Consider the following 12,652-nt stretch of genomic DNA (forward strand, 5'->3'; position numbering starts at 1 on the left):
TGCCACAATATTGATTTGGGGGTTACAAACATATTTTAGTGAGTAAGCAAATTATCAAATACAAAATCTATGAATAACGATCAAGTATACCTTCATTTGGCATGTTAAGTACCCCAGGTTCCCTCATTGAGGGCGGGCAGCATATAAAACTTATTTAGACCTCTTTTTAAACATTTAATGTAATTTAATCTATTTGAGACATGGTGTCTGTCACCCAGGCTGGAGTATAGTGGTGCGATCCTAGCTCAGTGCAACCTCTGCCTCCCAGGCTCAAACAGTTCTTATGCCTCAGCCACCCGAGTAGTTGGTATTACAGGCGTGTGCCCACACACCCTGTGAATTTTTATATTTTTAGTAGAGATGGGGTTTTGCCATGTTGGCCAGGCTGGTCTTGAACTTCTGGCTTCAAGTGATCCGCCTGCCTTGGCCTCCCAAAGTGCTGAGATTGCAAGTGTGAGCCACTGAGCCCCACCTAGAACTCTTACAGAGATTGAAGAATGCATTTTGATTTTCTTTTTTGCATATCCAAGACATTGCACTCAAGTTTCTGAATTGGCCTTACTATTAGGTTGGTGCAAAAGTAATTGCGGCTTCTGCCATTAAAAATTAAAAATGGCAAAAACCACCATTAGTTTTGCACCAAGCTAATATTTACGAAAATGGAATGAGTTCCACGAGGGTGGGGATTTGTGTCTTTTTCATGCGTGCTGTCTGCAGTCAGCAGCTAGGACAGCAGTGCACACACAGCAGGTGCTCAACCCGTCGGTGTTTGTTGGGTAAATCAAGGAATGAAAATTACATTCAAGCCAACACACGATTAAACTACTCTTGTATCATTGGGCTGCAACGGTTACAATTCCACAAACTATATAACTGGACATATGTGAAGGTGGTAAATCCCTTCATTTTATAGGTCTTTGGGAAGTTCTGGGGCCAGGAAATCTGAATTCAATGATAGGATTTTCTAAACTGAACTCAGGACAGAGCATAGATGGTCTGAGTGAATGCCCTGCGTGACAGGTGCCTTCCTGCAGGTAGGAACACTTCCTCTGCAGTCACAGGGAGAAGAAAACATCAGGAGCTGGATGTGATTTCAGATCTGCACCAAGAAACATGCTGATTTCACTGGGGAGGTGGCAGTCCCAGGTGAAGGCTGGCTAGGTCATAATTGACATCTCCTCCCTGTCTCTGCTCTCAGACATGGAGTGGATTATGCTTTTTAAATACTTTATGAATTCCATCCGGATCTCCTCAGGGTCATCTTCCAGGTTCGAGTGCACCAGCTTCAGCTTGTTCAAGGGTGGCGCTTGAAAATGAAGGTAAGGTTAATTAGGCAAGGAGTTTCAATGAGGGGCCCTTTCTAGCTCCCAATGAAACTTCTAGAAGAAATTTAACTTTCTGAAGTTCACAAATCAAGTTGTCTTCCTTGACACCAGAGAACAGAGAAAGGGTTTGCTATACTGCCACCTGGCAACAGGATGAAAACCTTACAAACCACTTTCCAGGTCTTCTGTTCTTAAACCAGAAAGGAACAGATTCTCTATTATTCTCATTTTGTTTCTGAGTATTTTCTGACTTCTTTTTCAGGATTACTGTGTCCCCTTTGGGATGTGTGTTACGTGAATTGGAGGTTTTTCTCCAGAAAAGTTATTTCAGAAAGAGTGCCACCCCAGTCACATCCAAGAATAGCGACAAGCAGGATTTTCCCACTCTGTATTCTGTTTGTTTGTTTTTTTTTGAGACAGAGTTTCACTCTTGTTGTCCAGGGTGGAGCGGAGTGCAATGGCACAATCTCAGCTCACTGCAACCTCCACCTCCCAGGTACAAGTGATTCTCCTGCCTCAGTCTCCTGAGTAGCTGGGATTACAGGCGTGCGCCACCACCCCCGGCTAATTTCTATATTTTTAGCAGAGATGGGTTTTCACCTTGTTGGCCAGGCTGGTCTAGAACTCCTGACCGCAAGAGATCCACCCGCCTCGGCCTCCCAAAGTGTTGGGATTATAGGCATGAGCCACTGCGCCCGGCCTTTTATTTATTTATTTATTTTTTGAGATGGTGTCTTATCCTGTCACCCAAGCTGGAGTGCAGCGGTGAGATCACTGCAACCTCTGCCTCCCAGGCTCAAGGAATTCTCCTGCCTTAGCCCCTGAGTAGCTGGGACTACAGGCGCCTGCCATCATGCCTGGCTAATTTTTGTATTTTTAGTAGAGACAGGGTGGACTCACATGGAGTGAGCAACAATTGCCTAGGGTACAGAAGGTGTTCAGTAACTGGACAGAGCTGCTGGTTTGTAGGACGTGGGGCAATATGTAGGTGTCCAAAACATTCGAGACAAAAGAGGAAGAGAAATTCCAGTTTCCTTACACAAAGACAGGCTTCCTTTATCATCTCCAGAGCCTGGTTTGTGGTGTGCAATTAGCATACACTGTGTGTCCTGTAAGGACTGCTGTTGGACAAAGCAGGAATACCACATCTCCATTTCCTTCAGGTGGCTTGGGATGTCAGCATTGAAGACGATCACCACTCCATGAGCATCCTTCATTAGGGCCGGCCAGCAGGACTCGAACCTAGGAGGAAGAAAAGGAACAAGAGGGAAAGTTAGGTCCTTCTGGTTTCTAACTGTGGACTTTAAAAACAGGCCGGGCGCGGTGGCTCAAGCCTGTAATCCCAGCACTTTGGGAGGCCGAGACGGGCGGATCACGAGGTCAGGAGATCGAGACCATCCTGGCTAACACGGTGAAACCTCGTCTCTACTAAAATATACAAAAAAATTAGCGGGCGAGATGGCGGGCGCCTGTAGTCCCAGCTACTCGGGAGGCTGAGGCGAGAGAATGGCGTAAACCCGGGAGGCGGAGCTTGCAGTGAGCTGAGATCCGGCCACTGCACTCCAGCCTGGGCGACAGAGCGAGACTCCGTCTCAAAAAAAAAATAAATAAAATAAAAAAAATAAAAAGAATATCTTAGTATTGGCCGGGCGCGGTGGCTCAAGCCTGTAATCCCAGCACTTTGGGAGGCCGAGACGGGCAGATCACAAGGTCAGGAGATCGAGACCATCCTGGCTAACACGGTGAAACCCCGTCTCTACTAAAAAACACACACACACACAAAAAAACTAGCCGGGCGAGGTGGCGGGCGGGTGCCTGTGGTCCCAGCTACTCGGGAGGCTGCGGCAGGAGAATGGCGTGGACCTGGGAGGCGGCGCTTGCAGTGAGCTGAGATCCAGCCACTGCACTCCAGCCTGGGCAGCAGAGCAAGACTCCGTCTCAAAAAAAAAAAAAAAAAAAAAAAAAAAGAATATCTTAGTATTAAAAGTTGGTCTATAACCGCCCGGGCGTGGTGGCTCACTCCTGTAAGACTAGCACTTTGGGAGGCTGAGGCGGGTGGGTCACGATGTCAGGAGATCGAGACCATCCTGGCTAACACGGTGAAACTCCATCTCTACTAAAAATACAAAAAAATTAGCCGAGCGTGGTGGTGGGCTCCTGTACTCCCAGCTACTCGGGAGGCTGAGGCAGGAGAATGGCGTGAACCCGGGAGGCGGAGCTTGCAGCAAGCTGAGTTTGCACCACTGCACTCCAGCCTGGGTGACACAGCGAGACTCCATCTCAAAAAACAACAACAACAAAAAAAACAGTTGGTCGATGACTTCCTTTTTTTTTTTTTTTTAAGAGACAGGGTCTTGCTCTGTCTCCCAGGCTGAAGGTGCAGTTGTGGGATCATAGCTCACTGCAGCCTCCAATGTGGGCCTGAGCAGTCCTTCCGCCTCAGCCTCCTGAGTAGCTAGGACTACAGGTGTGCACCACATCAGGCCAATTTTAGTTTTTTTAAAGGTTGATTTCTTCATTTAAAAAAATTGCTATTCATTTTTGAGGTAAGAGTCTGGCTCTGTCGCCCAGGCTGGAGTGCAGTAGCAACGCCCACCTCCCAGGTTCAAGTGATTCTCCTGCCTCAGTCTCCTGATGTGGCTGGGATTATTGGTGCACACCACCATACTGGGCTAAGTTTTGTATTTTTAGTAGAGACGGAGTTTTGCTATGTTGGCCAGGCTGGTCTCAAACTCCTGAGCTCTGGTGATCTGCCTGCCTCGGCCTCCCAAAGCAGTGGATTACAGGTGTAAGCCACGGTGCCTGGCCACTATTTTTTTTTTTTTTAAAGATGAGATTTCGAGTGCTACCTTCGTTTCTTGCCTTGTGTACTGTACTACCTTTGCTATATTCACATCTGTTCTTCACTTTCCCCAGTCAAGGTGATCTCCTCAATATGCAAGTCTGAGGATGACAATATCCAAAAAAAGATGACATCCTGTTTTTTGAAAATAGCCGTGTCTTCCCAGTGCTTTTAGGAAAAAATCCAAGCTCTCTGTATGGTTTTTAGATAGCTTGGCCTCTACTTAATTCTTCATTTCCATTTGTTACTTGATTCTGTGCTATCTGTGATGTGGATATGATTGTTGGCTTTTTCCTATTGGCAGATTTTTACAGCTAGAAGTTTCACTGAGAGCACTGTTTGCCTCTCTTTTGCCAACTGTATATTGAGCACTTAGCACACAGGAGGCACACTGTGAAGTATTGAATGAATGTCTGGATCTACTTGCATGATTGGTTCCACCTATAATGACAAGAGACAGTGATTGGCCGGGCGCGGTGGCTCAAGCCTGTAATCCCAGCACTTTGGGAGGCCGAGACGGGCGGATCACGAGGTCAGGAGATCAAGATCATCCTGGCTAACACGGTAAAACCCCGTCTCTACTAAAAAAAAATACAGAAACTAGCCGGGCGAGGTGGCGGGCGCCTGTAGTCCCAGCTACTCGGGAGGCTGAGGCAGGAGAATGGCATAAACCCGGGAGGCGGAGCTTGCAGTGAGCTGAGATCCGGCCACTGCACTCCAGCCTGGGCGACAGAGCGAAACTCCGTCTCAAAAAAAAAAAAAAAAAAAAAAAAAAAGAGACAGTGATGGTTATGAAAACTCGACAGATGTTGAATGTTTGACAAAGATGCTCTGGAGGAAGATTCAGAAAGTGTTAGTGGAAGTGATGAAGAATCTGAAAGTGAAATTACAGGTGTTGGTAGAGCTTCAGGTGATGATGATGATGGAAGTGAAGATGAAGATGAAGAGGATGAAGATGAGGAGGATGAAGATGAGGATAGTGAGGGTGATGATGAAAGTGACAGTGGCCCTGATCTAGCAAGGGGTAAAGGAAATATAGAAACTAGTTCTGAAGATGAAGATGATATGGCAGATTTGTTTCCAGAAGAATCTGGTTTTGAGCATGCTTGGAGAGAATTAGATAAAGATGGTCCTCGTGCTGATGAGGTAATCTTTTGAATAAACAAGATTATTTGTGAAAAAAAAAAAAAAAAAGATGAGATTTCATCAAGTTGGGCAGGCTGGTCTTGAACTCCTGACCTTAGGTGATCTGCCTGCCTTGGCCTCCCAAATTACTGGGATTACAGGCATCAGCCACTGTGCCTGGCCAAGGTTGATGACTTCTAACTGCATCATAACCTAATCACTAAAGTGTATAAAGCAATGCATGTCAGCAAATAATGTATCAAGCTCCTCATACGTGCCAGGAAACATGCTAGGCTCAACTTCATGGTGCCTGATGGGCAGCTGACTTTTTTGTTTTGTTTTGTTTTTTGAGACAGAGTCCAGCTGTGTCACCCAGGCTGGAGTACAATGGTGCGATCTCAGCTCACTGCAACCTCCGCCTCCGGGTTCAAGCAGTTCTCCTGCCTCAGCCTCCCAAGTAGCTGGGATTACATGTGGCCACCACCACACCGGGCTAATTTTTCATATTTTTACTTCTCATCAGGTGATCCACCTGCCTTGGCCTCCCAAAGTGCTGGAATTACAGGTGTGAGCTGTGGGGAAAAGAAAGAGAGATCAATTTGTTACCATGTCTATATAGAAGGAAGTAGACATAAAAAACTCCATTTAGTTCTGTGTTTGAGATGCTGTTAATCTGTGACCTTACCTTCAACTTTGTCCTTGCAAGAGACATGTGTGAAGGTGACTTAAGGCTAAAAGGATTTTGGGTGGTGCAGAATGTGCTTTGTTAAACAAGTGCCTAAAGGCTGCTTATGGTTAAAGGTCATCACCATTCCTTTTGAGGTGGAGTCTCGCTCTGTCACCCGGGCTGGAGTGCAGTGGCCGGATCTCAGCTCACTGCAAGCTCCGCCTCCCAGGTTTACGCCATTCTCCTGCCTCAGCCTCCCAGGTAGCTGGGACTACAGGCGCCCGCCACCTCACCCGGCTAGTTTTTGTATTTTTAGTAGAGACGGAGTTTCACCGTGTTAGCCAGGATGGTCTCGATCTCCTGACCTCGTGATCCGCCCGTCTCGGCCTCCCAAAGTGCTGGGATTACAGGCTTGAGCCACCGCGCCCGGCACCATTCTCTTAAATCTCAAGAAAGAGAAAAACATTTGTCTCCTGCCCCTCCCTGGGCAATGGAACATCGCCGGGTAACACCCATTGTGTGTTTTGTTTACTGAGCAAGGAGAAAACCGCCTTTAGGAATAAGGTGGGGCTTGCTGGAGCAATACTGCTAAAAGGTTTATGGAGATGTTTGCATATGCATCTCAAGGCACAGCATTTTCCTTTAAACTTATTCATGTTACAAGGATTTTGTTCACATGTCTTACTGCTGACTTCTTCCCTACAATGATCCTATTGTCCAGCCACTCCCTTATCTTTCTGATGGTAAAGATAATTATCAGGCCGGGCGCGGTGGCTCAAGCCTGTAATCCCAGCACTTTGGGAGGCCGAGGCGGGCGGATCACGAGGTCAGGAGATCGAGACCATCCTGGCTAACATGGTGAAACCCCGTCTCTACTAAAAATACAAAAACTAGCCGGGCGAGGTGGCAGGCGCCTGTAGTCCCAGCTACTAGGGAGGCTGAGGCAGGAGAATGGCGTAAACCCAGGAGGCGGAGCTTGCAGTGAGCTGAGATCCGGCCACTGCACTCCAGTCCGGGCGACAGAGCGAGACTCCGCCTCAAAAAAAAAAAAAAAAAAAAAAGATAATTATCAATAAATACTAAGGGAACTCAGAGGCAGGTGCCGGCGTGGGTCCTCTGTAAGCTGAGCGCCGGTCCCCTGGGCCCCGCTTTTCTTTCTCTACACTTTGTCTCTGTGTTTTATTCCTTTTCTCAAGTCTTTCGTTTTCCACCTAACGAGAAACACCCACAAGTGTGGAGGGGCAGGCCACCCCTTCATGAGCCACTGCCCCTGACCTGGGCAGCTGATTTTTAAACCATTTGATGAAGTGACTTTCTTTAAAGGAAACATACTTAGCATCGCCACCACAGTCCCATAGCTCGAATTCACAGCCCGTGCCTTTGTTGTTGCTGGTAACGAGCGGGTTCTCAAATTCCAGGATCCTAAAAGGAAAAAGAAGAGCAGTAGGCTGGGTGCGGTGGCTCATGCCTATAATCTCAGCACTTTGAGAGGCCGAGGCGGGCAGATCACTTGAGGTTACGAGTTCAAGACCAGACTGGACAACATGGTGAAACCCTCGTTATGCTAAAAATAAAAGAATTAGCCAGGCATGATGGTGGGCACCTGTAAGCCCAGCTACTGGGGAGGCTGAGGCAGGAGAATCGCTTGAACCTGGGAGGTGGAGGCTGCAGTGAGCCGAGATCATGCCACTGCACTCCAGCCTGGGAGACAAGACGAGGAAGAAGAGCAGCAGCAGCATCAATAATGAGGCTGCATTACACTTTTGGAAGGCCAACAGCAACAAAAATAGGAGGTAGGTTCTTTTTAAATTGTTTTATTATTAAATTTTTTAGGCCGGGCGCGGTGGCTCAAGCCTGTAATCCCAGCACTTTGGGAGGCCAAGACGGGCGAATCATGAGTCAGGAGTTCGAGACCATCCTGGCTAACACGGTGAAACCCCGTCTCTACTAAAAAATACAAAAAGCTAGCTGGGTGAGGTGGCTGGCGCCTGTAGTCCCAGCTACTCGGGAGGCTGAGGCAGGAGAATGGCGTAAACCCGGGAGGCGGAGCTTGCAGTGAGCTGAGATCCGGCCACTGCACTCAAAAAATTTCTTTTTGAGACAGGGTCTCACTCTGTCACCCAGGCTGGAGTGCAGTGGTACAATCATAGCTCACTGCAGCCTCCAACTCCTGGCCTCAAGCAATCCTGCTGCTTCAGCTAAGACTATAGACACATGCCAACTTACCTGGCTAATGTTCTATTTTTAGTTGAGATGGGGTCTCCCTATATTGCCCAGGGCTCAGGCAATCCTCCCACTTTGACCTCTGAGAGCGCTGGGATTAGAGGCATGACCCTCCCTGCCCAGCCAGTTGGGCACTCTTGGGGACACAGATTTGTCAGGGCTCACCTCACTCCTTGGGTTGGGCTGTATTCAGTGATGTCAGAAGATTCTGTCAGAAAGTTGGCCAAAACAGTTTTTCCACTCTGTGAAAATGAGTGCAAATAAAGGTCTTTGTTGAAAGGCAGAAAAGGAAACCGAAAAAATCACCCCAAGAGGTGGCCTGGAAGCTGGTGCGGTGCAGTATAGGTCATCGGCACCCTGAGATCACTGGGGTGGTTATGACCGTACTGTCCTGCTCTAGTGCAGTGGGCACAGCTTGGTCTGAGGCCCAAGGAACATGGGATTAAATTCTTTTTTTTTTCGAGACAGAGTTTCACTCTTGTTGCCCAGGCTGTGATCTAGGCTCACTGAAACCCCTGGGTTCAAATGATTCTCCTGCCTCAGCCTCCCAAATATTTGGGATTATAGGTGGCTACCACCATGCCCAGCTAACTTTTGTATTTGTAGAAGAGATCCAGTTTTCACCATGTTAGTTGGGCTGGTCTCGAACTCCTGACCTCAGATGATCCATCTGCCTGGGCCTCCCAGAGTGCTGGGTTTACAGGGATGAGAAACTGCGCCCGGCCAAGGAGTTCTTTACGTCACAGAGAAGATCAAAGTCAGCCTGGGGACTCGTGGCTAGCTGTCTTATAATCTCACATGGAGCAGTTTGTCCATCCAGATTATATGAGTATACACATTGCTTTTTTTTTTTTTTTTTTTTTTTGAGACAAGGTCTTGCTCTGTTGCCCAGGCTGGAGTGCAGCAACATGATCACAGCTCACTGCAGCCTTGATCTGTAGGGCTCCAGTGATCCTCTCGCCTCAGCCTCCTGAGTAGCTGGGACTACAGATGTGTACCACCATGCCTGGCTAATTTTTGTATTGTTTGTAGAGATGGGGTTTCCCTATGTTGCCCAGGCTGGTCTCGAATGCCTGGGCTCAAGTGATCTCCCCACCTCAGCCTCCCAAAGTGCTGGCAGGTGTTAGCCACTGCGCCTGGCCTAAGACTTCTACCGGTTTTATTTATTTTTTTAGATGTAGTTTCGCTCTTGTTGCCCAGGCTGGAGTGCAATGGCACGATCTTGGCTTACTGCAATCCCTGCCTCCGGATTCAAGCGATTCTCCTGCCTCAGACTCCCGAGTAGCTGGGATTACAGGCATGTGCCACCATGCCCAGCTAATTTTTGTATTTTTAGTAAAGATGGGGTTTCACCATGTTAGTCAGGCTGGTCTCGATCTCCTGACCTCACGTGATCCAACTGCTTTGGCCTCCCAAAGTGCTGGGAGCCACCGTGCCTGGCCAGTATTTTTTTTTTTTTTTTTTTTTTTGAGACGGAGTCTCGCTCTGTCGCCCAGGCTGGAGTGCACTGGCGGGATCTCAGCTCACTGCAAGCTCCGCCTCCCAGGTTTACGTCATTCTCCTGCCTCAGCCTCCCGAGTAGCTGGGACTACAGACGCCCGCCACCTCGCCCGGCTAGCCCGCCACCTCGCCCGGCTAGTTTTTTGTATTTTTTTTAGTAGAGACGGGGTTTCACCGTGTTAGCCAGGATGGTCTCGATCTGACCTTGTGATCCGCCCGCCTCGGCCTCCCAAAGTGCTGGGATTACAGGCTTGAGCCACTGCGCCCGGCCTTTTTTTTTTCTTTTTAACGCATTTAGCTTTAGTCCATCTCAGCTTTATTTCTGTGGATGATGTGAAGTTTACATGTAGATGTGATCCCCACTACCACACCCCCAACACACACATTAATAGCCAATGGTTCCAGGACCATATAGTAAAACGCCCAGGCCTCGAGCAATGACTCACACTTGTAATCCCAGAACTTTGAGAGGCTGAGGCAGGACGCCTTTTGAGCCCAAGAGTTGGAGACCAGCCTAGGTGCTAAGCAACATAGCACGATCTTGTCTCTACAAATAATTAACAAATTAAGGCCAGGCGTGGTGGCTCATCCCTTTTTTTTTTTTTTTTTGAGACAGAGTCTCGCTGTGTCGCCCAAGCTGGAGTGCAGTGGCGGATCTCAGCTCCCTGCAAGCTCCGCCTCCCGGGTTCACGCCATTCTCCTGCCTCAGCCTCCCGAGTAGCTGGGACTACACGGGCCCGCCACCTCGCCGGCTAGTTTTTTTTTTTTTTTTTTTTGTATTTTTTAGTAGAGACGGGGTTTCACCGTGTTAGCCAGGATGGTCTCGATCTCCTGACCTTGTGATCCGCCCGCCTCGGCCTCCCAAAGTGCTGGGATTACAGGCTTGAGCCACCGCGCCCGGCCTGCTCATCCCTTTAATCCCAGCACTTTGGGAGGCCGAGGCCGGCGGATCACTTGAGGTCAGGAGTTAGAGACCAGCCTGGCCAACAAGGTGAAAACCCATCTCTACAAAAAATACAAAAATTAGCCAGGGGTGATGGTGTGGGCCTGTAATCTCAGCTACTCAGGAGGCTGAGGCAGGAGAATCGCTTGAACCGGGGAGGCGGAGTTTGCAGTGAGCCAAAATCATGCCACTGCACTCCAGCCTGGGTGACAGGGAGAGACTAGTCGGGCGTGGTGGTGCAGGCCTGTAGTCCCAGGTACTCAGGAGGCTGAGGCAGGAAGACTGCTTAAGCCCAGGGAAGTCGAGGTTGCAGTGAGCTATGATCACACCACTGCACTCCAGCCTGGACGACAGGGCCAGAACCTGTCTCAAACAAAAGTCCAGACCCAGAGACGCATTCATTAGGGGGATCCCGGAGGCAAGAGAAAGAGTCACGAAATCTAGGCTGTGGTTTCAGTGATGCCACTCAGTACCTTGGGCCTTCGGGGCTCATTAACACCGGGCTCGCCTCCACTACCTCCTCCGGGTAGTGGTTGGAACCAAGGTCTGAAAGCACGGAGTTCGCGGAAAGGGCAGGGGCGCCAGCCAGGATGGGCGCGGTGGGCCCGGGTTCCCGCCTCCTGGAGCAAGCTGCAGACCAGACTGCTCCCCGCTCCCTGTGCCGCGCCTGGCCGGGACTCACCTCGCAAGGCCCCACGAAGAGGATCTTGGCCTTCAGCATCGTTGTCCGCCGCGGCGTAGCAGGCCCGAGCCCACCGGAGCCGGCGCGTTAGAGCAGTTAGCTCCCTGTCGCTTTCGTTTCCATGGCGACGGCGAGCGACCCGCAGGGGCCGACGGGACTCGGCCACTTCCGGCGCGCGGGGCGGAAAGTGGGCGGGTCTGTGACTGGGTGGGGGTCGGAGAGAAGTCACAAAGCGCGGGTTGCAGACCCGGTTCTGCAGGGTTGGCCTCTTTTTTAGAGATAGGGTTTCACTCTGTCGCTCAGGCTGGAGGGCAGTGGCGCGATCTCGGCTCACTGTAGCCTCCAACTTCTGGGCTCAAACGATCCTTCTGCCTCAGCCTCCCGAGTAGCTGGCGCTACAGGCACACGCCATCACGTCCGACTAATTTTTAAAATTTTTGTATTTGTAAGACCGGGTTTTGCTATTTTGCCCAGGCTGTTTTCGAACTCCTGGGCTGAAACGATCCTCCCACCTCCACCTTCCCAAAATTCTGGGACTGCAGGCCCGTTCCATCCGTCTCGGTAGAGACGCGGAAAGCAAGACTCCAGGAGGGGGCGGAACGGCCGTTTCCAAATTTTTGTTTCTCCCAATAATCTCGAGAGCTCAGACAGGACATACAAGTGCCAAGCTGGCCTTGGAACTAGGCCTTGACTCCTTTATCACTGTGGCCGTCCACTTGGGAGCCGATTTATCATAGCTGTGACCCAGCTTTAAAAAGATCAGGTGAAAGTCTGGTTTCTGTAAAAGGATTCACCACTCACTATCATTCGTCTGACCTAGGAGAAACCAAAGAGATGATGGCTGGAATCCTTTAGTCAGTGCAGGTGTCTAGAAACATTGCTGCTAAATTCAATTAGTTAGGTCAGTCTGAAAATAGAGTCAAGTCAGAATTTCGGATAAGGCCATGATATTAAATGTCTATGTGCCGAGAGTGCCGGTGCAAAAGATTCTGGCCGACAAAGGGCTGACATGACAAAAATTCCTCGTCAAACCCACTATCAAATCTTTAACCTTCGGTAACATAGTTACATAGTCTTTGTATTGAAAAGAACTGCTTGGCCTGCCTTCGTGGCCCGGGCCTGTAATCCCAGCACTTTGGGAGGCCGAGGCTGGTGGATCGCTTGAGGTCAGGAGTTCGAGACGAGCCTGGCCAACATGGTGAAAACTGTCTCTACTAAAAATACAAAAATTAGCCGGGTGTGGTGGCATGCACCTGTAATGCCAGCTACTCAGGAGGCTGAGGCAGGAGAATCCCTTGAACCAGGGAGGCAGAGGTTACAGTGAGCCAAGATGGCATCACTGTAC

The 12,652-nt window shown here is 49.4% G+C and overlaps 1 protein-coding gene across 4 annotated transcripts; it reads right to left on the reverse strand.

Annotated features, from left to right (window-relative positions):
• Positions 1-810: 810 nt before the first annotated feature.
• On the reverse strand, positions 811-11,463 carry IFT22 (intraflagellar transport 22). Of its 4 annotated transcripts, XM_033193221.1 has the most exons (5): positions 11,308-11,461; positions 8,348-8,424; positions 7,292-7,381; positions 2,365-2,567; positions 811-1,306 (listed from the first exon to the last, which is right to left on the reverse strand). In XM_033193221.1, exons 1-5 carry the CDS (start codon positions 11,344-11,346, stop codon positions 1,158-1,160), a joined length of 558 nt encoding a protein of 185 aa, XP_033049112.1. In that variant the 5' UTR covers positions 11,347-11,461; the 3' UTR covers positions 811-1,157. The 4 variants fall into 4 exon arrangements, with proteins under 4 accessions (XP_033049112.1, XP_033049113.1, XP_033049114.1 ...); XM_033193222.1 differs by lacking the exon at positions 7,292-7,381 and having other exon boundaries at positions 11,308-11,463; XM_033193223.1 differs by lacking the exon at positions 8,348-8,424.
• Between the last annotated feature and the right edge of the window lie 1,189 nt (positions 11,464-12,652).

The sequence above is a fragment of the Trachypithecus francoisi genome, unplaced genomic scaffold (genome assembly GCF_009764315.1).
Source record: "Trachypithecus francoisi isolate TF-2019V2 unplaced genomic scaffold, Tfra_2.0 Lachesis_group4, whole genome shotgun sequence".
Classification (NCBI taxonomy): Eukaryota; Metazoa; Chordata; class Mammalia; order Primates; family Cercopithecidae; genus Trachypithecus; species Trachypithecus francoisi.